This window comes from Protomyctophum parallelum, assembly GCF_964188405.1.
Source record: "Protomyctophum parallelum genome assembly, chromosome: 16".
Lineage (NCBI taxonomy): Eukaryota > Metazoa > Chordata > Actinopteri > Myctophiformes > Myctophidae > Protomyctophum > Protomyctophum parallelum.
In genome coordinates this window covers 29,290,276-29,314,831 of record NC_139711.1, presented here as the reverse complement: position 1 = coordinate 29,314,831, position 24,556 = coordinate 29,290,276, and the positions used below count along the sequence as shown (strand labels likewise).

Here is a 24,556-nt window from a genome sequence, read left to right as displayed (position 1 = left end):
CCGCTCGGGGTGCTGTGGGTGCTGGCGGCGTGTTTCCTCCTCCGCGTCATCAGTGCCCATACCCGAAGGCGGGGTTGGCGAAAGGGCCTTTCTGTGTGGAGTTTGCATGTTCTCCCCGTGTCCCCTAGGGTAGATACCCTCACAAAAACATGCAGTAATCCTGGTCTCTAAACTGCCTCCCCCTGGCCAGCCGGGGCGCCTGATGGAGGGGAAAGGAACTGGTTGGAATAACGTGTTCCTTCCATGCGCTACGTCCAACCAGGGAAACTCCCCCCTGTCAGGTGTAAAGGAGCAACTTGGACACTCAAGCATGAAGGAAGCATGAGTTAAGTCCGTTGCTCTCCCCAGGTTGGCGGAGGGTGTGTAGAGCCCAGGATCACATTAGATGATTGACACAGGGGTGAAAAATGGGTTACAAAATTGTGGGATAAAAAATATATAAAAAAAAAAAAAGGCTTGACAGGCACCGCCCCTGTTGTTGAATTCCGGAGCCCCTCGGTGTGGTCATAACAGCACTGGGTGGTGTGTGACAATTCAGTTGAAGCAATTCTCTGTGTAAAGCAGCAGGTCCGGGGAAACTAGATGACACGTTGGCAGTATCATGCGACAGGTTCACATAGTTTATTACACACAGGGAATACATGACGTGACCAGAAGATACAAGTAAGACGCGCAAACGCGGGAAGCGAACGCAGCTCGTGTGTGTGTGGTTGTGTGTGGTTGTGTGTGTGTGTGTGTGTGTGTGTGTGTGTGTGTGTGCTACAGCTGCGCCCTGTGTGTGTGTGTGTGTGTGTGTGTGTGTGTGTGTGTGTGTGTGTGCTACAGCTGCGCCCTCTGGTGGCGGGTGGGTGGTGTCACAGCGGGACAGACACACAGACATGAGCAGCAGGGTCTCATAGTAAGTGGCTCACTGCGTTCGCAATGAGACATAGAATGAAGTTGAACAGAACCTAATAGCATAAGCATAAGGATGGGCTTATACTGTAGGCATCTAACAGATGCATCTCATATCAATAATAAACATGATGTTCAGTATTTAGGACAACAAGATGCATATCGTATCAACATAGTGTTACGGTGAGTAGGGATAATTAGCATAATTTGTAAGACCTGTGTAGAGGGTATGCGCATGACATATAGTATACGTGTCCACTTTCTATTCAATGGAAGGTTTTCCGTAGATCAAGGACAGCGTGTGTGTGTGTGTGTGTGTGTGTGTGTGTGTGTGTGTGTGTGTGTGTTTGTGAATGTGTCGTGACCCGGCGGTTAAACTGTCCTGACAGTGTTAAGATGAAGCTGCTGTGCTGCAAATACAGTCTGAAATGCTTTCATAAACAACTCTCGCTCTCTGTCTCTATCTCATACACATGCACGCACACGCACGCACGCTCGCACGCACACACACACACACACACACACACACACACAGATTTGCCAAGAAACAAGTGTTGCGCGATGGATTATAAATTAGTGTATATATACATCAAACCTAATCCATTGATTTGGAATCTGTGAAATCAACATTTGAAGATCCATTTTAATAATAACCTTGGACAAGACAATAACTTTATATTGCCCATAAACAGTGTGTTTAGCCTGGAGGTGAGACTCCACGACACCTGTATGTCTCCATGACAACTTTTTTCTCCCCAATTTAGTCCTAATGTATTTCTCCCCATAGACATTATAATTATATATTTTTTGTCATTGCTGCTAACAACTTTGGAAGACTTTGTGTTGGGGTGACGGGTGGTCCCTGGGGCCCCCTGCACCTCCAGGGGGTCTTCAAAAAGCAGTGAAATGTGCAAAAGATTCACGGGGGTCCCTGGCTAATGCAGGGCCCCACCAGAGCACAATGTCACAAGCGTTGTGTTATTAGAACATTGCGTAATGTCATCATCAGTATTCTTCTTTTAAGGGGCCCGGTACTGTAGGTGCCTATTATTTTCATGGGGCGCAGCATTCCCTGCAAAGGGCGTGTGCGTGTACTTGTGCGTGCGTGCGTATACTCTCACACTCAAAGCCAAAATACGTTTCAGTTGGGGGAGAGCATACATTCTCCCCCTATACCTTCACCAATCACCACCAAAGCAAGTGTGGATTTAAAACAAACAATACACAATACAAACAATACACTTGCGCCTATATGATTACATCTACGGTGTATTGCAGTATACGTACAACATGTACATTCTCCCTTTCCCTCTCTGCTGGGTGTAAGCACTTGTCCTCATGACAGTGTGTTGCATTGGGGTCAAGGGGGTTGGTGGGGGGATAGTGTATCATTTTCCTCCCACACATACAGGATACAAGAAAACAAAAAATCTGTATTTTTTTTTTATCTCTCCTGCTTTTCTCCCTGTCGTTTGTCACTGGCAGTATTTATGGTGTGTCACAAATGCATGCACGCACACCCGCATGTGCGCACGCCGCGCACACACACACACACACACACACACACACACACACACACACACACACACACACACACACACACACACACACTGAGAAGCACCAGTAGCTGTTCAGAAAGTTGCAGCATGCACCTTGAATGAACATGGGTATTGAACTACAATACCCAGCATGCATCTTAATTACAGTATCCACTTGAACTATAGCGTCCCTGATCTGCAATGAATAGTCAGCATATATTTCCGATATATGTACAAGCGCCGACAGGGCTTGCAGCAGTGTCGGTGAAGAGAGGCAAAAAGACCAGAAGCAGGGATAAAACACCCCCCAACCAGTCATGATAAACCGGAAATACCAGAGCGTGGGGGGGGGGGGGGGGGGTATCAAAAGGTTGGCTGGTTAAGACATAGTTGGGTAGATTTTGAAGGTGCGTTTTACCAATGGAAATACATAAATTGGCCTCGCTCTGCGCACATTCGTATTATGAAAGGCATATCGGCCCGTGTTGAACGCACTGACCCGTGTTGAACGCACACACATTATGGCTTACCGCGGTCCTGAATATTTTAGCATTGTGGGAGTGTCCATATGTTAATTATTTTCGCTTTGCGCAATTTGCTATTAAGCCCCTTGACCTAAAGACACTCAGCGCATAACGATTAGACGTGGGTCTGACCACCTCATAAACGCAAAAAGCACTGTTTGATTTGACACTTGAGCGGCTCTGGGAAGCTGGTAGAGTGTTGCCATGTCTGTTTATTATAAGCGGCTTATTTTTCTGTAAAGTTGCTTTCTGTGTGGTTGTTTTTCTTGTTTCTAAAGTGGTTATTTGGGCTTTTCTCCTAATGTTGTTTAAACCAGTGATCCTCACACAGCACATTCCCATGTCAAGGATCCCCAGATGAATGCATTTGCCCAACTAAGGACAGCTAATCCAAAAATTAAATAAAAATATTACTTTTGAAAATAGCAGATCTATACCAGCTCACAATGCATCACATTCATTCATTAAAACTATGAACTCTGACTGCAGGGGGATATATAATGATCATTATAACAATGTGCAAGAACATATTTAAAAAGAAGGAAGAACTTTATATTTGTGGACAATCAAAATATGTTTTTTTATTTTAATGTGGTGTCATTCAAATTAATCTGGATATGGCAGACTCACTATTTAGAAAATAAAAACATGGCACTTCATTTAAAATAGGTTACAGACCCCTGTTATATGCGCTTATTTTTATAGACCTATTTACTTGTTTCTATGAGACATGGCAGTTTTGCGTCTTTTAAAAAAAAATGTTGAGATTAGAAACGGCCATAATTCTTTCATTTCTCAACCTTAAAAATAAATAAAAACATCTCCATAATCCGTGGGAAATGTGCTTTCATATGCTGTATCACACCCGATTCAAGTCTTCTTCAATAAAATGCTACGAGCGAACTCAGCAAAGACCATACCATCGGGGCCACAGCATTACGCAGCACGCATTCAACTCATTCCTTCGTCGTGACTTGAATGAAATAAAATATAATAAACGTTATTTTACTGGTGTTTTTCAATAGAAACAAATAAAGAGCGTGTGTAGGCTACTGTGTGCAAGTGCAACAGTGCATATACATGCATGCACTAGGCTATATTTCTTCCGTGTCGGGATGGTGATTGAGCTCTTCAAGTTCACAGCCCGTTTGGTCTTTCATAAAAAAACGTTGATATTAGCCTATAACACTCATGGTTCTCTCATTTCTCAACCGTTTTATTAAATGTAAAAATCTCCATATTCCTTAGGAATCTTGCTTTCATTCGCTGTATGGTACATGGTTCTATCGTTATCGAATTAATTAATTACGCATGGATTGGCAATTTGCCAATATGCTGCTATCTACTCGCAATTCCATTCCGATCTGAAAGGTGGGTCTGTTCTTTTGAGGCATAAAGGTGACAGCATGCAGTGCAATAGGAATAATTAACCCAAATGTGACAAAGGCATGTCATGTCTTCTATGGTGCCAGCCTGAAGAAATGTCATACCACGACCCCCAAAGTGCGCATTCCGTATGTGACATCAGCTGACTGGTAAAGAGAATAGTACGGACATGTTGATTGGGTACGTCTCAAACACGCCTTAAACACACCCATGACTAATTCAAGGCCGTTTTGCGCACTCCGCGGGGTGTCAAAAGCGCTTCTTAACATGCCCAAAATTGCAATATGACATACTACACGCCCCCAGATCATAATACTGTAATTAGATTAGTAATATAGAAGTAAGTAAAATAGAAGTCCTAAATCGACCCCAGTGTGTCAGCATGACCTGAGGAAACCAATGGAAGCCGCCACATCTGGGCCCTTATTCCAACGTACAAATCAGAGAAGTCAAACAACTTAACATAACAGTGGAGACTCGCGGTGCCAAAGCTTCCGCGCGAAAGCGCCCCGCCCGCCGAGTCTTTCACTCCAGTCACTGGTATACGACCTCAATCACCACAAATATGGCACGGCGAGATAAGCCAGAGCGTCGTCTAGCCTCCGATTGACAGGTCCCCCCCGCAGGGAGGGGTTGGGGGGGGAGGCATACGCAGATCAGCGATAATAAGACGTCAGTCAGTCAGAGAGAGAGAGAGTGTTGCGTCAAAAGAAAAATCAAAGGACAATGTGGTCAGGACACAAGCACAAGCAAGATTTGCTCTCACTTGCATCATATTGGTCTAGAGACGTGTGTGTGTGTGTGTGTGCGTGTGTGTGCGTGTGTGTGCGTGTCTAAGAGAGAGAGAGAGAGAGAGACAGAGGGAGTTTGCACGACACACATAATGACATGGCACTCGGCCTGCCCGTGGCAGTGTGTGGGTCATGTGGCTATCCTCTTCGTGGTGCTGCAAACCTGTCAGAAGTTGCATCAGTTTGACTGTGGAGGCGTGACATGATGAGTGAGGTGACACATAATATGCACACAGTTTAATTTCCTCTCCCTAGCTGTCACCTTGTTGCCTGCATGTGGGAACTGGGTTATTTACCCTCTGTGTGGCTGCCTTCCCGTTACCGCAGCCCTGAGCTCTCTCCCCACTGTCTCCAGTGTCAACAAAGAGGTGTGTGTGTGTGTGTGTGTGTGTGTGTGTGTGTGTGTGTGTGTGTGTGTGTGCGTGTGCGTGCATGCATAGCACTTGGCATAGTAATGACAGCTGTGCACGCATGGTTTTGCTCTCATGTTTTTGTTACTTAGTCTTTCTTGTTGTCTTTCCTCAATGTTGACATTTAGATAGCAGGTCAATTAGACAGAATTCTAGGTTCGTCGTCATGGTATAATATATAACAGATGACTAATATGATAGTATATTGTTTAGACTGCATGATGCTAGCTTCTTGTTTTACCTGTGATCCTATAGTTTAAAGTCAGGGTGGCCTTTTATGTCCTTTTATTTTAAAGTCTGAAACGGAAGCCTGTGTGTTTCTGAACCAATCAGAGCGTTGCATCCCTTCAGGCTATGGGATTTAGCTCCACAACATCCGCGACGCGTGGAGCTTGTTTGTTTACAAATGAGAGACAGACGGCCGTGCTATACTACAGTACGTGGCTTATTTCTAACCAACAATATTTTCAGATACATACTTTAGCGTGCTGATTAAGTTTAAAATAAGTAATACACTGTCTGGATGTCATCTTGAAGGAGATTCAAAACGGAATAGTTCTATAATCAAAATCAGCTGTGTTTGGAGGCATCCCTGTGGGAAGGCATTACCAGCTTTGGGGGTGGGCCAGGCGCGGGGGGGGGGGTCAAATACGGAGCCACTAAACAACATGACGTGCACACAGTGCTAATAGTGATTAGTGAGTGTGTGCGTGCGTGCCCATGCATGTGTGCGCGCACGCAGCTACTTCAACATGTCACTCTTTTTGATACAGAGACAGTCATGGCGGCAAGTTTTCTGCAGGACATTACTCTATAAGTCTTACTCTATAAATCTCCAAAACTGGTGGTTCAAACTGAACAACCAATATGTCAATTTGAAGCTATGATTCCCTGCTTTCACATGACATGAACTGTATCCCAGTTATAAGGTTATTATAATCACACACAGAGCCCTCCAGTGTCCAGTCCATGGTCAGGCAGCCTTACAGTACCTTCCCAGGAGGTCTCTGAGTTCCTCATCCCAGGGCCTGCTGACTGTGCCTCCCACGAGACTTAAGACCAAAGGTGATGGCGCCTTTGCAAGCTTTGCCCCTAGGCTCTGGAATACTCTCCCCCTGGACCTCAGAACTGTGGCCTCTTCAAAAGACTGTTAAAGACCCACCTGTTCAAACAGGCTTTCACATAGCTCCTTTGTGATTACAGCTCTGTGTGTTGAGACATCTTCCTTATTCTGAGTTTGTTTGTGTTATTTGACTCAGAACCGGCTAGCTATGTTCTGATGATGATTCAGATTTTGGGGGCAAGGGACAATGTGACAAAGTGGGTGAAGTCTCACCATTTGTGTCACATATGGTTTCAACTTCCGTTCCTACAACATATTGTGAACCATAATGTAAACTAAACTTGCTGTGCAAACACATGCATGGTTTGTTTTTCTTTTGCTTGGTCAATGCATAGCCTCACATATTGTTTGTTTGTATTGAGAGTGACATTTGACCACTTTAACCAATAATAGTATTAGTTGAAAAACAAACAAACACATACACATTGGTTTCATTAAAGATGGAGTGCTGTTCTTTTTTTCCACCCTAAGACATAAGTCATTTAGTATTGATGTCATCAATCATACACCACCAGGTCATTTAGTAACTGACAACATTGATGTCATCAATCATACACCACCAGGTCATTTAGACTTCCCAGTAACTGACAACATTGATGTCATCAATCATACACCACCAGGTCATTTAGACTTCCCAGTAACTGACAACATTGATGTCATCAATCATACACCACCAGGTCATTTAGTGAAGTAGTTATTTTCCCAACTATCGATGATCGATAAAAAACATACTAAATGTATGGTCAGGGACCACATGCAATACCTTCACGGACCACCAGTGGTCCACGGACCACCAGTTGAAAACCTCTGCCTTAGAGGCCGTGCTGCTTAAACACGTGCCATTTGTTTTGTCAGTTGATGCTTTCTCATCATTGTGTTTGGGCCGAAACTGAAAATTAAAGGAGCTCTCTTTGGCGTCCTACAATGCATTCCGAGTCTGCCTTCCTATCACCTTAATTCCTAACAGACTGTTACTTAACGATTTACAATGTAGGCATTTAGCAGACACTTCCTAACAGACTGTTTCTAAGCATTTCCACACAATGTGTCTGAGCTTCCAGCACATACAGTATCTGGTCCTCTACCATGCGTCTGCCATTGTTTACAGTTCGATTAGCAACTTGAGGTGCAACAAAAAGTTTTTTGAGGAGGTTTCGAATCAAATTGTTCGCTCTCCAAATGGATGGTTTACCTGGATGATAACCTTTCGTCACCAGAGCCCACACAAACGTGATTGTTCGGACTACAGACTACATGTAACCCAGAACTCTTTAGACAACCAATGTGCCAACAGTGCAATGAGCACATGCATGCCAGCGTGTTCTAAAAGCCTAGTGTAGGCTACTGGAATAGGTTTGGCTTTCTGCCCAGAAAGTAATACCCACCCTTAACTGGGCACAAAACATACCTGATAAGTATCTAAGCCATGTTGTGCCAGGCCATGATGGCTGTGCTCATTCCTAATCCCAGTTGAACATGGCTACAGGCTACAGCAGTGGTTTTCAAACTTTTGTTTTGCTAAAGGCACACAAAAGGGCAAGTAAGGAAAAATCTCCTATAGTACACTGATGTGACTTTTTTCTTCACACTATAATGTATGTGTAATAAAGAAATGAGCAAAGAACTGTCTTTCTGTGAAGTTTATAGCTTGTACTGTACTGTGACCAAGTGCACAACACAGATATCCACAGCATGAAACAAAACGTGAAAGAGAGAGACAGGGAAAGAGCGGGAGAGATAGACAGGAGGGCAGATGGAGGAGTAGGGGGGGGGGGTGCAGTGAGCCAAAACTCCTTATCTCGATGTAAAATAATAACAATGAGCAAGAAGCTAAGCAAAGCCTTGAATCTTCTCGCTCCATAGGTCAAAATAACCCCTTGAGGCTTTATTTACGCGAGTAATTTGTATAAAGTGAAACAGTGAAACAGGGTTTAGATTTTCATTCACTGAACAGTTGACTTCATTCTGAACCGTCTCTACATTAAAGTCCTGTTAAAAGTCTGAGTCTGTCCACATTTTGGTCCAAAACCAATCCAACAATGCCAACATATCAATTATGTTGTATGAGATCTTATTCATGGCAAAAAAGTATTTGTGACCATGACTACGAAATGACACACTCAAGGCTACAGTAGGCATGTAGATGTGAATAAAATCTGATAAGATGTTCAAACATAGATTGTATTTGTTGCTGGGCTTCTCAGGCAAAATGTTAAAGTTACAGGTGATGATATAGTTGAACCAAATGAAAGAAAAGCTTTATTTCATTCCTCAAATCTCAGATTTTTCCCTTGGATACACATTAACCTCATTGACTGACAGTTTCTCTACACACACTGTCTCCACACACTGCCAGCATTGTTGAGTGCTTTTTTTTACTAATCTTTCAAGACCCACAAAATATTTCGTTCTATGACTATGTGCTGTAACACCAAATATCAAAAAAAAAGAAAAGAAGAGTCTCAGAGAAGAAAACGTGTCACAGCGATGTTCGTTCCTTTCTTTAGTTCTTATTATTATTGGCACCAAAAATGCTCTCCGATAATATTAGATTATTAGATCACGTTATTTCCGGGTGTCCTAAAATATTATATTCAGCAGCCACATGAATACATATTGGGGCTCCTTATGAAAAGTTTGAGCACCACTGATATAGCAAGTATTTTTTTTTTTTTTTTTTTATATATCTGCCTCAGGTCTTAATGGTTAGGGTTAAGCATGCGCAAATGAACAATGATGTAGAGATCATTTTACTGTATATAAAACACATTTAGCCACAGTGGAGACTATACACTACATTACACGGCCAAGTCACTGATGCAAAAAGGCCATGTGGGGTGAGGGGTCAGGGAATTTCCTTCCAGGAACATATTGGACATTGCAAATGTCAATTTGTGTAAATGTTTGGTAAATGTTCCTTTATTTTTTCTTTCAGCAATTGCAGAAATTCCATTGAAAACTCAAACATCCTTGTTTGTCTAATGTTGGTCTTTTTTATGGTTTCCCCTCTTCTTTCACTGTCAAGAGTCACTATAATCAACTGTATTTGGAAGTCAGCTATATTGCTCAGTGGCTTTCTAATCAAACTGCTAGTGCAGTAGCTCTCACCTACTGTCTTCAGAAGTATTCCGAACATTTGAGTATGTGTAGCTAGTGCATTAAAAATGCTTTTCAGGAAATGGAAAAAAGATGCTCTGTTGAAATGGATCCAGTGTAGTTGAGTGAGCTTGTAGATCTGCTATGTCCCCTACTTCTGTGTGACACTGTGATAAAGTAGGCTATTAAATATACATAACGTATACATAATACTAAAAAAGTTGAAATATGGAGGTTAGTATATAAGGTTTCTGCCCAACAGCAACGATATCTAAAGGGGCGTGTTCGGAAATACCGCACCGGAGCGCACTCTATTAGTTTGCATTGCACAGTGCGCTCAGTGCGCTATTTTCCGAACACGCCATCAGTCGTGTGCCTCTCTGATGATGCAGTGATGCAGCTCATTGTCTCCTGACTACTTCTATTCATGCTTTGATGTCATAATGGTGAACTTAAAAGGGCATTGAGGGCATGAAAACCACAGAGGAAAGATTTGAACGTTAGTGTGGCTGTGACTACTGGTCGTAATTCTGTGATGTCTCTCGCCTGGGTGTTGGCCTCTCGCAAGTCCCGGATGAGGCCCCAATAAACACCATTGTCTAGGGGAGGTGGTGTGACAGTGGTTCTCGCCAGACATTTAAGTGGCCTGCTGAAGACTCTACTTACAGAAGGTCTTGCTAGTGCTGCAGATACATGGCCGATCGGACCGCTTAGTGGAAAGACTGCCTTTGTGCATACAGTACAAGCAAACTTAAACACAGACACACATGTGAGCGTTCATGACTCCCCACACTTGTGATACGTGTTCGAAATACAGCGTCATGTGATATTGACGTGTTTTTTGTTGTGAGAGTCACTGTACTGTGTTCTTGTTTTTCATTTCATGGTGACTGAGGACATACTGTACAAACTATTTCCAAACATGATACCTCCAACCAGCTGTGCGTCTATGACTATCGATGTGGAACATCAATGAGATTCTGAATCACGACACATGAGTTTCCGGTTCCAAGATAGTACAAAGATAGTACAGGGAAGAACATTACACAATTGGAACACACCCTCCCCATGCTGGTGAGCTGGCAGTCTTGGGCTGCAAACACCCTTAGGTGACAGAGGTGTACTCAGTGCGCTCACACACACACACACACACACACACACAAAGCGTCATTATCAGTGCCAGGCGCATGGGAGCAAGTTTAAACACATCTGTTTGTAAACGCTAGCTGGGTAATTACAATACTTCGGCTGGAGAGAGAGAGAGAGGGAGGGAGGGGGAGAGAGAGGGGAAAAGTGTATAGTGGTCAGTAGTGCGTGTGCACAGGCGGCTGCATGCTTTCGTGTATGCGTGTGTGAGAGAGTGAGTGAGTCAGCTAGAGAGTCAGACTGAGATGAACTCAGCAGAGACTTCAAAGTGAGACGTGTCAATGACGCAAAGGCAAACAGGGAAACAAGTTTGGCTGAAACATGCAACAGAACAGCGGAGCGTTGCACTGGAGCAGCAACAAGGAGGGAGGAAGAGTGCATGAATGAAGCAGGGCCAGCAAGTGGCAGGTAGGAAGAAAAGGGTGGACAGAGCGGGAGAGGGAGGGAAGGAGGGAGAGAGGAGAGGGGGGAGTTTTAAGAGAACAGAAAGAGGAAAGAGACAGCGGGGGAGGGAAGGATTTCCCAGGGATTTGTAGCAACTGTGTGAAGTTTAGTAAGTGAGGCATATAGCAGTCTGTCACACAGGCTGAGTGGGTTGAAGCTTTGCCCAGAGGGACGCATGTAGCTCTGGCCGGCGGAGTGTCTCTGCAAGAGGGTTCACCCTGTCGTACCCAGCGGGTACCCTCCTGGACGTGCATGTGTCACTGCTGTGTGAGTGTTGGTCATTGACACTCAGCGCTGGACTTGGTGCACATGTGTGAAATAGAGACAGAAGCCCAGTTCATCTAGAAGAGAGACAGTGAGTGTGTGTGTGTGTGTGTGTGTGTGTGTGTGTGCGTGCGTGTTTGCGTGCGCCCGCGTGTGTGTGCATCCGTGCATGCATGTGCATGTTATAGGAAGTCTGAAAGAAAATGAAAAAGACATTGTTCCCGTCGGGAGGCGATGGAGTCGCGTCCAACGGACAGTCGTGTCCCCAAAATGGAACAGAAGCCGCCGCCGCTAACGGCAAACTCCTGGAGGACGACGGCGCCCCAAAGGCCAAGGTGGAACTGCGCAAGAAGGTGACGCTGCTCCGCGGCATCTCCATCATCATAGGGACCATCATCGGCGCGGGCATCTTCATCTCGCCCAAGGGCATCCTGGCCAACACAGGCAGCGTGGGCATGTCCCTGGTGGTGTGGATCCTGTGTGGCATCCTGTCGCTCTTCGGTGAGTCCTTGCTGAGCAGAGAGAGCGTGGGATGGTTGCCGAGGCAACCCATGCTGTGATTCAGTGAGAGTTATCTATCTATCTATCTATCTATCTATCTATCTATCTATCTATCTATCTAGTTGCCGTCTGTCTGGTAGAAACCTCTTATGTCGCTTATTTTAACGTTTTATATATATTTGTAAATGATTGCCCTACTACGTCATACTACAGTGTCACGCAGAAGTTGCAAAAATAGCCGCTCTACAAGCTTAAATCGCGAAACCAGCTATGTCCAAAATCTTATCTTTTCTGGAAATGAGAGAAAAAAAAGGTTTTTAATCAAAGTTAGATGGTGACATTATACATTGTAATGTACATTTATACATGTGTCCTTAAAATATCATCACTTTACCCAAATCAAAGAGTTTTTAGAAGGGTTTTGACCATTAATGTGGAGATAGATTTCTGTCTACTCACTCTGTCTCAGTGGAGGGCAGTGGACAGTTCAGAAAGTAACCCAGGAAGAGAAAGGTTGAGGTTTACAATAGCTTGGGATCCCCATTGATGATTTCATTGGGAGGAAGGTTTTTGAACTGCATTAGTGAGGACCAAATTATTTGAACATGAGGTTGAAAATGGATGAAAGTGCTCCTTTTGAAGTTTGCCATTATACAGCATAATAACGATAATAACCCAAAGCTATGAGAGGTTTTTGTTTGCAACCAGAATGTTGTTGCTAAAAGCAGACACCGTGCTATTAAAGCAATAATACACCCAAGGCTGCGATAATAATCACAGTACTCTGCTATCACACCAGACTGAGTACACATGCAGCCTCATTGTTCAATGTGTGTCTCTCTGGTTAACAGCAGTCTCTCTAGCAACCAATACTTTGCTGCAATTTTTAGATATATACCATGTGCTGTATATATATACACCCGTATATTGAATAGCAACATCTACAAGCTGACAATGTGTCACAGATCTGCTATTTTCGCTGCTTTTGCATTTTTTGGAAATAATAATAATTTATAATTACTTAATTACTTTCTCACTTCCTGAAAAGCTATTTGTTGATAACTGACATTGTCATCATCTGTTTGAAATACACACAGATGATCATAAACACATTGCAAATCTGCACAACATTATTTCTTTACATAGTAAAATTGCATCAGCCCTTCACCAGCCACAGTTTACTTCCCTTTTACAGTTTACTTCCCTACTCAGTGCAACGTTTTCACACTGTTCCCATGTCCTAGACTACTAATGGCAATTCTATTCAGGGATTTCTATGCAACATGCTGCTTTCTAGAACAAAGGAATGAGTCCATGAATTCATATTCAAACAAGAGTGAGCAGGTTACTCCTGTTTATTGAGAAACGGGACCTTAGGGATTCTTAGGGACTGGATGAAGTGAACCCATTAAGACCTGAGAGCGATTCTACAAATGTCATTCTAAATCCTAACACTTTACTGAAAACAGTATGTTGCTACTGTATATCATGGTGCTCAAACTTTTTCATGTCAAGGACCCCCACAATGATATACATACAGTATGTGTATTTGGCCGACCACAACCTACAATTATTTAGTGCCATGGACCCCCAGAAGCAAAGATATGAGCTATCAAGCAACCCATAAATAAATTTAAAATATCCTTAGAATTTGCCTGTGGTTCAGCCCTCCTCTTCCGGTGGTGCATCTTTGTTTTCATGCCTACTAACAACAAACTATACGCGTTGTAACTGGAGTTGCCGTTGACAGATTCATAAATCTGTATGTCTGACTCTTCTTATATTATTGTTGAACAAGTTGAACAAGGCCTGGACACTGCCAAATTGTTGAACAAGGCCTGGACACTGCCAAATTGTTGAACAAGGCCTGGACACTGCCAGTCAGTCACCATCAGGCTGGCCTGCCACAGTGGAACACTTCAAGGTTCAAGGTTAGCTTTATTGTCCCTTGCGGGAAATTGGTTTGCAGCCAGATCATAGTAAAAAAAACACACAACAACAACATTCAATACAAGACTAAGATCTAAGAACAGGGCACTAGAGACAGAGAATTCATGACATTCAATAGTAGCAAAGTCAGCAAAAGTGCATTAGTGGGCACTGGGCAGTATGTGCAAATTAAGAGGCAAGAATAAAGTGCTATCTGCTGTTCAGCAGTTGAACAGCAGCACTGTCCTCCATTGCGGACTATTTTCCTTTGTGGATGTGCCACATGATTAGTTTTTAGTGACGTTTTAGCCTTATGGACATACCTGATGCTATGTGGATCTCCCTTATGTCTAACCTCATGTACATATACCTGATGCTACAGTATACTGTATATGTGGATCTACCATATTGTCATTATGCTGCTATGTGGATCTATTGCTGTGTTGCCACTCTTTTGCACCTCATGTCTAACCTCATGTACATGCTGCTTTTTAAGTGGTGCAACCACTTCAATGTCCGTCCCTGGCTGTGTCCCTAATGTTTAGGGTACCAACAGGGGCTGCTGTTGCACCACTTACTTCAGACAGGTCTGATTTTTATGCTTATGCGTAAATATAAGTCTTGGAGTTTCTTCTTTTCCTCCTTGCTCTCCCTCTCTCTGACCCCCCTCTTTTCTGTCTTTCCTGAAAACAACAAAAAAATGGAGCTCGCTCGCAAACTAATTTCACCCACTGATTTAAACCTGTACACACCTGCGATGATGTGACAATGAGACTGATTGTCCCCTCCCTGTGTCCCTCCATGCAGGGGCCCTGTCCTATGCTGAGCTGGGGACATGCATCACCAAGTCAGGGGGACATTATACTTACATACTGGAAGCGTTTGGACCTCAGATGGCCTTCATACGGCTGTGGGCTGACCTCATCGCTATACGGTACAATAATAATCTGTTGGTCTTCCTGCTGTGTGTGTGTGTGTGTGTGTGTGTGTGTGTGTGTGTGTGTGTGTGTGTGTGTGTGAGGCGCCTGCCGGTTTATGCAACTGCTACTACTCTGTTTCAGTGTAACTATAACTGTCTGTGTGTTTGCACGCTCACTTTGTATTTTCTGAATGCATCTGGGGGAGTGCATGCTTTTGCACGTGCACGCGTGTGACATGAATGTCTGTGTTTTGAATAAAGCTTAGACAGGCACGTCGTGGCCTTGGTCTGAGCCCACCACACAGTAAACTCTTTAGTGTTGTAAACCCACATTGTCCACTCTCAGAGCTACAGACCCATAAGTGTCCATTTGGTTCCAATTGTGCACTCTCAGAGAATTGTGCACTCTCAGAGAGAACCATAAGGGACCACCCTTCAAGGACTCCCTTGGTGGGGGAAAGGGTAGGTTTGTGCACCCTTAAGAGTTGACGAGTGCTCAGGATTTTACGGCGTAGAGGGCAGTGGGCTGAGAGAATGCTCACTGAGTCGGTGGGTGCCGTGTGTACACAGCCATGGCCCTGGTAGTAAAAACAGTCTGCTGGCTATCCTCAGATCTCTGTGCATCCCCGCCTCAGGCTGCTGGGAACTCTCACTGGGAAGTTGTGGGAACTCTCACTGGGAACCATGGAGGAAAGGAACAGGCCAGGGAGAGTGGGGCTGAGAAAGAAGTGAGGGAAAGAGAAGGTGGGAACCAGAATTAATGACAGGCAGAAAGAGAAAAAGACATGTTGGACACTGTGTTTGTCTTGCTCTCTGTGATCAGTGGATATAGACCTTTTTGTTCAAACACAAACAGCTGTGTAACATCTCTGGGGCTGCTAAGCTTCTGAAAATGTGCAAAACCCAAACATAAATGGAAGCCGTGTTCCCGATTAGCAATACGCCTAGAGGTCCTTTCAGATGGGTGACGACTGGCGCGCCTAGTCATTCATTTTCAATGAGAGGCCGTGCATTTATTTTGGACGCGCGGAGAAGTTGAGGGGCGAGCGAGTCCCTGAGAATGAGCGAGCACAGTTTGCGCCCGTCGGGTCACGGTGCCAGTGAGCACCGCTGTGGGAACACTACACAGAATGAGAAGCAGAGTGATACAGCAGGGCAGAGAGACAGAGAGCATCACATAAGACTACAGGTCACCTCAGCTGCCGTGGCTCAGTGGTGGAAATGAAGACGGATATCATGATGAGCTGTGGATGAGCTCCCAGTGCGGACGGTCTTATTTGATTCTTATCGGAACCAGCCCCGTGGAAAACCCACCCTGGATCCCCTCAGCACTGCGCATAAGGATGTGATTACAGTTATGCTTTGCTCAGACTGTTTGCCATCCGATAACGCACGCACGCACGCACGCACACACACACACACACACACACACACACACACACACACACACACACACACACACACACACACACACACACACACACACACACACACACGCTGAGTGACTAACTTAATACCTGAGTCAATAGGACTGACATAAAGGTATATGTGACACTGGCCGCCAGTCAGGTGGGACAACAAAGGGAATAGAAGTGACAGAAAGAGTGCCTTTCAGTGGCTTGTTTCCAAATGTTTTCTTTTGCCATTTCTCATGTTAGAAAGGCTTCATGTATTACTGTACGAGTAATACATCGTACAGGAGCCTGTACGATGTTGAAAACAAGTGGGCTTATTGTGGTTTGGACAATTGTGCCAATATTCTGATAGTAAATCCAGCTGTTTAATAAACAGAAAATAAACTTTCAGGTGGGTTGCCAATTTTTGACAATCAGGAGAAAGTGCCCATTCATCAGCTTCAATTTATAGTGTTCCGGTTCCAATTTTGTCTGCTAGCTGCGTTATCACTTATCACATCCAATTTCACTTGTGTATCCTGTATGAGTTCTCTCTCCTTATTGGATGAAATTGGTATCCTGAATAGTGCACCGAAGTCACTTCAGCACCCCCCATCCCCGATTGGCAATTTGAGGCAATTTGAGGCCAAAAATATCACTTACCCTACCTTTAAAGATGAAGTGCCGTGATTTCTTTTTGATCAGGTACTATTATACTAGGAGGAAGATTTCTTTCAAAAAACTGTACAGAAAGTTTTAAAAATATGTTTTTATGTGGCCACACCCACCAGTTCATTAAGTATACCTGGTTTTCACTTTAGTACCACCCACCTGAACTTAAGCCTCACCCACACGTGTTGTTGTATTATAATGTGGGAGGGGTTAGGGTTATGATGTCACTAAAATGGTGTTATTTCGATTGGGCCTTTTGACTCAAAGGCTTTCAGGAAGAAAACAAAAATACACAGGGAAGACATATTTGAATATTCTATATTCACCACACTTGGGGGTCTATTAGAGTCATGTTAACTCCGTAGACACATGCAAAATAACAAACAATCACGGCATTCCAATTTTAAAATATGTGTGTGTGTGTGTGTGTGTGTGTGTGTGTGTGTGTGTGTGTGTGTGTGTGTGTGTGTGTGTGTGTGTGTGTGTGTGTGTGTGTGTGTGTGTGTGTGTGTGTGTGTGTGTGTGTGTGTGTGTGTGTGTGTGCGTGCGTGCGTGCGTGCGTGCGTGCGTGTGTGCGTGCTCCTCTCTCCCCATACAGGCCAGCAGGATTAGCAGTGATCTCTTTAGCGTTCGGTCAGTACATCCTGCAGCCTCTCTTCATGCCGTGCGGAGTCCCTCTCATCGCCATCAAGCTGGCTACCGCTATAGGCATCAGTACGTATGGATTGCACAGTAAAAACCCTCACGGCTACAGGCATCAGTATGTGTCGAGTACACATGTTACATGAACCCTAGTGCAGACTGGGCAGTGGTTCTCAAAGTAGGGTCCCCCAGGGGTCCTTGAGGGGGTTCAAGACGGTCCCAGGTTAAACGATTGACAGGAAATAACTGTACACTTACTGGTCCATTTGGTTCCATTTGTTTCCCGAGCACCGCCAACTCAGTGTATGAGTAGTATACCGACAAGAAGCCTCTCCCGACCTACTTATATTTCTTGAAATGAAAAGTTTTTAGAACCACTGCCCTATAGCGTCTCCTACCTAACAACTCATTGCAACGTGACACGTTGTTAGCTTTTATGATTTTATTGGTGAAAAGATTTGATGTCAAGTGGTCAGTGTACAAGTAGAACCAAATTGTGCCGCAAGGGTACATTTGGTTCTGTACTTCTGTGTACACTCGCAAAGTTACAATGAGAGGCAGGCTGGCATACTTGTATACTCTATGAATAAACAATAACACTTATAACACATATAATTTTGTTTCTGTTGTTACACACAACTATAAAAAAGTACTTTGTTCCACAGTCTGTATTCTAGAATCACAATACAATAGTAATATGTGTTATTAAATGTCCCCTGAAAGATTCTTTCTCATAGAAGCAGTGTGCATTTCCAGGTAGAACATTGCCACTGTCATTCATTAACTCTATTGAGTGTGGGTACCCATGGTCTATAGCAGAGGCCCCCAACCACCGGTCCGTGGGACTTGTACCAGAAGGCAAATACTAGCAGACCTAGTAGCCTATATTGTCCTGGGAGGCGACAGTCAACTACGTATATTGTTGGGTCGAAACCTTGTAATAATAATAATAATAATGGATTTTATTTATAATGCACTTTACATTTGTTTGAATCTCAAAGTGCTACAGTGAGCAAATGCAAAAGAATAAAAATAAAGAAGAAGAAGAAGAAGAAGCAATTACACCATTAAAACCATCTAAGAAAAGGGAACACAAGGGCATGCTATAAAAATGCTTTGTTAAAAAATAAAGTCTTAAGTCCTCTCTTAAATGAGTCAACCGACGACAATGGCCCCCAGAAGTCGGCATACCCCTACCGGAGTTAGGACCAAACACAACATAGTTTTTCCTCATCTCTAAGGCCTCCCATACATGAAATGGATTCTTGTATAAAAATATTTTACTGCAAAAGTGGTGAAATTGTTATTTAAAGTTATACACTTCAAACTAAAAATAAAGCCTGTCCGTCTGGTGGTTGAGGCACTTAAAGGCATGTAGATTCACAATGGAAGCTCTGAGAGGTTCAAAACTTGGCATACTTGAAGCCAGAACATACCTCTACATTCTAGAAAAGACTGAATGTCAATATCTGAATGTCAATATGAGATATAGTCATTTGAACACATACTTACAGTAGGCGGAATTGTACATCTATGTAGATGTCTTCTCTACTTTGTTTTATTAGTTTTATTTTTACTTCACTTATCAAGGGTGGGAAAACATAAACAAATCACTTGAGTAGAAGTCCCTAAAATGTATGAAATGTCTCAAACTTGAGAAATGAGAAATTGTGAACAAATAGATGCCGCTTCAATAGAGAAATATGCAAGCCTAGATTGGAACTACTAACTATTATTATGTTGCAGCACATGACCTGGATCAAGCTCAAATCTCAATATTATCCTCCTAAATATAGATAATCAAGTTATTCATTTCTGTTATTTGAGTTATTTGGTTACAGTCAAGTTCTCTATCGTATCAGAGACTATCTCTCCACCCAACATATTTCATATGTATGGGGAATGTCCCCACCTCACTTGTGACGTGGATACCTCTTTAAGACACACCAGTGCACTGGCACGCACGGGTATATAAGGCCCAGGTGGTGCGTGATTACACTGCTTTTTTGATCTCCACCGAGCAGTCCAAGACGTGGTCTCCTCAACGGAAGTGCAGAGCAAGTTATCAACAATAACTGCATTTTTTAGACTTTTTGAAAAGCAACTACTCACGAGTTCTGGCAGCCGGATTAATCCACTGCTGGAGGCAGGTTAGAGAGCTGGCGTGGATCGCTCCTCTCTGGATTGCTGTCACACAGCTCGTTTGTAGGTATAGCAAACAAAAACAGGGTAACACCAGCCAAAACACCGTTACAGGCGTATTGCTGACATAGTGTTAGTTTACGCGTCCTGTGGTGTAGCCTGTCTGTCGACCTGTGGGCAGGGACACAGACAGGACCATTGGCTCTGTAATCCTGTAAAGCAGCGGAATAATCGCACTATACGTTTGTATCACTGGCTTGGTGTCAGTTAACGCATCCGTGATGCATATTCCGTGGGCTGGAGTGGACCTGCGGTTGGCGCAGCGAAACATCAGCCCCGCTATAGGATCATTGGCTCTGTAATCCTGTAAAGCAGTGGAATAATCGCACTATACGTTTGTATCACTGGCTTGGTGTCAGTTAACGCATCCGTGATGCATATTCCGTGGGCTGGAGTGGACCTGCGTTTGGCGCAGCGAAACATCAGCCCCGCTATAGGCTTATCATTTAACACAGCACACTATACACTAGTGTATAGTATACAGGCGTATTGTCGCTGGGGCGGCTTCCGCGTCTTTGGTGCTGTGTTCTTTTGCTTCGCCTCGTGAGAGACAGAGCTCCCTGGGGTGTATTGCGGCTAAAGCCGTTCACACACCCTGGTGTAGACTGCGTGGTAGAACCCGTACGGACGGGGGAAGCCATGGAGCAAGCTTATCCTCCGAACCGTGGGTCCTGTCAGTCATAGACAGGACGAGCTAATTCCACAACAAACAAAGTTTGGTCTCCAGTGCACGGTGATATATCGTAGGGTAAATTGTTGCCTGGAAAGTCGAGGGAGACTCTCATAAATCCCTGTTCTAGTGGACCAAACAGTGGAAATTGGTATACGTATATACACTATATAATGCAAAACGTTTGGAGCAGAGTGTTTGTCTCCAACTCAAACACTCTGTGTCTCAGTGCAGCTAGGAAATTCAGGTGCAACCTCCTCCAGAGAGAGAGAGAGAGAGAGACTATAGAACTCAGCTGGCTGTTGTTTAGTTATTTTTCTATTTGGAAAGATCCCCATTAGCTGATGCCATGGCAGTCAGCTAGTCTTTGGGGTCCACATGAAACATGTTACCGAGAAAAAAAAAAAAAAAAACAACACATGAATATCAATATGTGACTGAGAGACAGCAGTGTAAATTGCACATAGGGTAAATTGTGCCCTCACTTCTCAAGCACATTACTATACTCCCCGTTTTTTGAGCATGTTTAAGCAATTAGATTTGTATATATTTAATATAACATATTAAAATAATAGTGTATATAGGTATTGAATTAAATGGAAACAGCAGGGGTTTCTCTGGGGCTGCGTGGGGCACATATGCCCACAGAGGATGGCCATGACCAGTGGGTGACCTGTGGGTTTCCTGGTCATGCTGATAGCAGCTCATGAAGATCCTGACTCCTGTATGTTTTTCTTCCTCTTGCCAGTTGAGGCTAGGAGGAATGAAGGAATCCGACGGCCATATAACACACTATACAGGGGTATTGCTGGCGGGGCGCCAGTTTACGCTCCTGTGGTGTAGCCTGTCTGTCGATCTGAGTGCAGTGACACAGACAGGACCAGTGGCCCGGTAATCCTTAAAGGCAGTGGAATACAACGCACTATATGGGTGTATTATTGGCATGGCGTCAATTCACGCATCCATGCTGCATATTCTGTGGGCTGGAGGGGACCTGCGAGTGCGCAGTGAATATAGTTGTGTATATTCGTACGTCTCTAAATGTTTTGATGAATTGAAGATGGTGGGCCCTATTGTAAACAAGTGTAATGCTTTATGGTATCGCCCACTCTCTGTTAACAGTATTTGTATTGAGTTGTACTCGAAATGTACTGTAATTCTGCAAGCTGTTAGTAAATCAGTAAATCAATCAATCAAAACAACAGCCCGGCCAGGCTATAGCATTAAAACGCACTATACAGGCGTATTGTCGCTGGGGCGACTTCCGCATCTGTAGTGCCGTGTTTTTGCCTCGCCTCGTGAGAGAGAGCTCACTTGAGTGTATTGCGGCTAAAGCCGTTCACGCACTCCGGTGTAGACTGCGTGGTAGAACCCGTGCGACGGGGGACGCCACGGAGCAAGCTCATCCTCCGAACCGTGGGTTCTGTCATAGACAGGATGAGCGTATGGCTGCCGTGGCAGTCAGCTTTCCGCGTTCAGGTGTAGTAGCGCACTATACAGTGTATAGGACGTGCTGAGTCTGCCAGGAGCAAGCCCTGAAATCACAGCCATTTGCACACTACTGTATATACGGCGTATTGCTGACCGTGTCAGCTCACGCGTCCGTGATGTAGTTTCGCCAATGTTGGCAACTCGAGTGTGCCGCGGCTGTCGGGCGGAATACTCTGTACGGTGTATCACGGCAAGGCCGTTCACGCACCTATAGGTGTAAACTTGCATGGTATAATCCGGTTACCGGTTCGAAACCACAAAGTAAGCTCCTTCTCATCCCGAGAATGCACTATGGCTATCTAGGCACAGCTAGTCAACACAGGGTTATTCTGTCACTGCTTCAGCACCGGCTTATATGTGGCACTTATGTGACCATTAGGGCCCGGACCTTATTGAGGAGCTGCAGCGACTGGCTTTCAGGCTCCCCAGGCAGTGGCAGCAGGCATGCTATTGATGCCCTTTGGTGAGGTGCCGTCTGTGGCAGCCCCAGGCCAAGCTGCGATAGGAGGACAAGCTCCCCCACGCTGCCTATTGAGCCACCGGCCATGTTTGGCCAAAAGGCCAGTGCTTTGCTACAGCATCCTAAGGAGGCTGTGGAGGTGCACAGGAGGTGCAGGAATGCTCCGGCAAGGCCATGAGTAGCCTGCCTCGGTCACCCCTCAGGCTGTGCAACCCCAGTCAGGTTTGGCAGTTCCAGGGACCTACGGGTCCGGTTACAGGCCAACCGGCAGGGTATGGCTAAAATGTGCTCGGCGGGCTAAGCCCATACCTCAGTCCTGACAGTTAAGGCCCCAGACCCCACCCGCTGTCTCTCGGGACAGCGGTTGTCCTGGAAGACAATTCAGGTGGACCCCTGGGTGGGTTCCACTATGTCTTCGGGAGGGTGGGGTGCTGCTTACAGCACTCCCGGCAAGGAAGGGCTGAGGGTCTTACAGGCCATCCTCCAAGGCGACTGGCTTGCCATGCTCGACCGGGGATGCTTATTCTCAGATCCCGGGTCTGACGCACTGACCGGCTTGTCTTAGATGACAGAACCTTCGAGTCCCGTGTCCTCCCATTCGGCATATGTCTAGCCCCCCGATTGGACATAGTCCTTGGCGGGAGGGCCTTTGCATCCTAAATTGGATAACTGAATGGTGTGTGCTCGCTCAGAGGTGCAGTGCCACAACAACGTGGCCAGGCACCTGCAGCACTTTGGGCACCTAGGCCGGCACCTCAACAAGAGGCCTTGCAGGCGTCAACTCTCACAGTCCGCAGCGCTCCTCGGCATGTGTTAGAGGGCAAAGCAGGGACTCTGTCCCTTGCTCTAGTGAGTCGGGCCACCCTCAGGTTGTGCCTCCGCCCCTTAGGGCTGAGGGCAATCATGGTGCACTTTGTGCCTCCGGCTCTTCTGAACATGCAGCCAGTGCATTATCTGTCATTCACAGTCATGCACTACGTGGGCGTATCGTTGACAGCGTCAGTTTACACGTTCCACGTTGTTCCAGCGAATTCACACTGCTGTTCACACAGCAGAATGTGACGAGACTGTCAGGGGTGAGCAGAACCACCATAAGGTTGTATTACGGCATGGCCGTTTAAACACCTGGGTGTAATTCTGTGTGTTGGAGACCGGTTGAGCTCCCTCCTCATCCAGAGGTAATCGTGTGGCTAGGCCAGGGATCTGGCAACATGGCGGGCCGCTGTCCCACACAAGGGCGACACAATAGTCACCCAGTTGGTCCTCATACCGTTCATCCCTCACACAATAGGCCAGCAGTCCCTCCTCGGGGAGTGGTATTGTCTGCCTTACGGCATGAGCCAATTAAGCCCGTGGAGACTTGGGCTGCAATGGCTTCTCACAGGACAGCATTCTTGCTGTTGGCACTGCAGTGTCAGCCACAAGAATGTCTCTGTCAGTGAGGGGTGCTGCCGCTTCCTACATGGCAATGCTTAGGTGTTGTCGCCATCAATCCCTGCATTTTGCCTACGGCCTGATCAGAGTGTGAGCCAGTCAGTCTATTGATTTTCACCCTTCCCACCCTCCTATAAGCAGGGTGGTGGAGCAGGGTAAATGGGCCTAACTGTCTTAGGCAGATAGTCTCCAAGACTGGACTTCACTCATTGGCTTGTGAAACAATCCAGCAGGCATATAGGTGGGCAGGCAGGCCAGCCCCAACGGGAACATGTGCACATTCCACACAAGGCCTCGCTGCCGCATGGGTTTACGGCGAGATGCCCTCCAATCTGAGTTTTGTGGGACAGCCTCTTGATCGATGCTGTCAGCATTTATCAGGTTCTACCATTATGTGGTATCAGTGTGGCATCCAGCACCCTTCTCACTGGGTGTGTGCTTAGCTCCGCAGCATAAACGCGATGGGAACTATGCACAAAAACGAAGGCCATCCACTTTTTACTTGTAAAACCGTGATGTGACATAAGGATCATTCCGGTTCAGAGAACAGGGCTTCAACAGTCAGCTGACCGAGTGTTCGGCAGGCTGACTTGAGCGGGAGCGCAGGCCCTGCAGACTGCAGTAAC

At 45.2% G+C, this 24,556-nt stretch overlaps 1 protein-coding gene across 1 annotated transcript in view; it reads left to right on the top strand.

Moving 5' to 3' along the window:
- Positions 1 to 11,405: 11,405 nt before the first annotated feature.
- slc7a11 (solute carrier family 7 member 11) overlaps positions 11,406 to 24,556 on the top strand; it is a 37,193-nt gene continuing 24,042 nt past the window's right edge. The window contains exons 1-3 of the mRNA XM_083785345.1: positions 11,406 to 12,117; positions 14,854 to 14,980; positions 17,630 to 17,745. Of these exons, the coding sequence (XP_083641471.1) occupies positions 11,820 to 12,117; positions 14,854 to 14,980; positions 17,630 to 17,745 (541 nt within the window). The 5' untranslated portion in view covers positions 11,406 to 11,819. The remainder of the gene's footprint in view (positions 12,118 to 14,853; positions 14,981 to 17,629; positions 17,746 to 24,556) is intronic.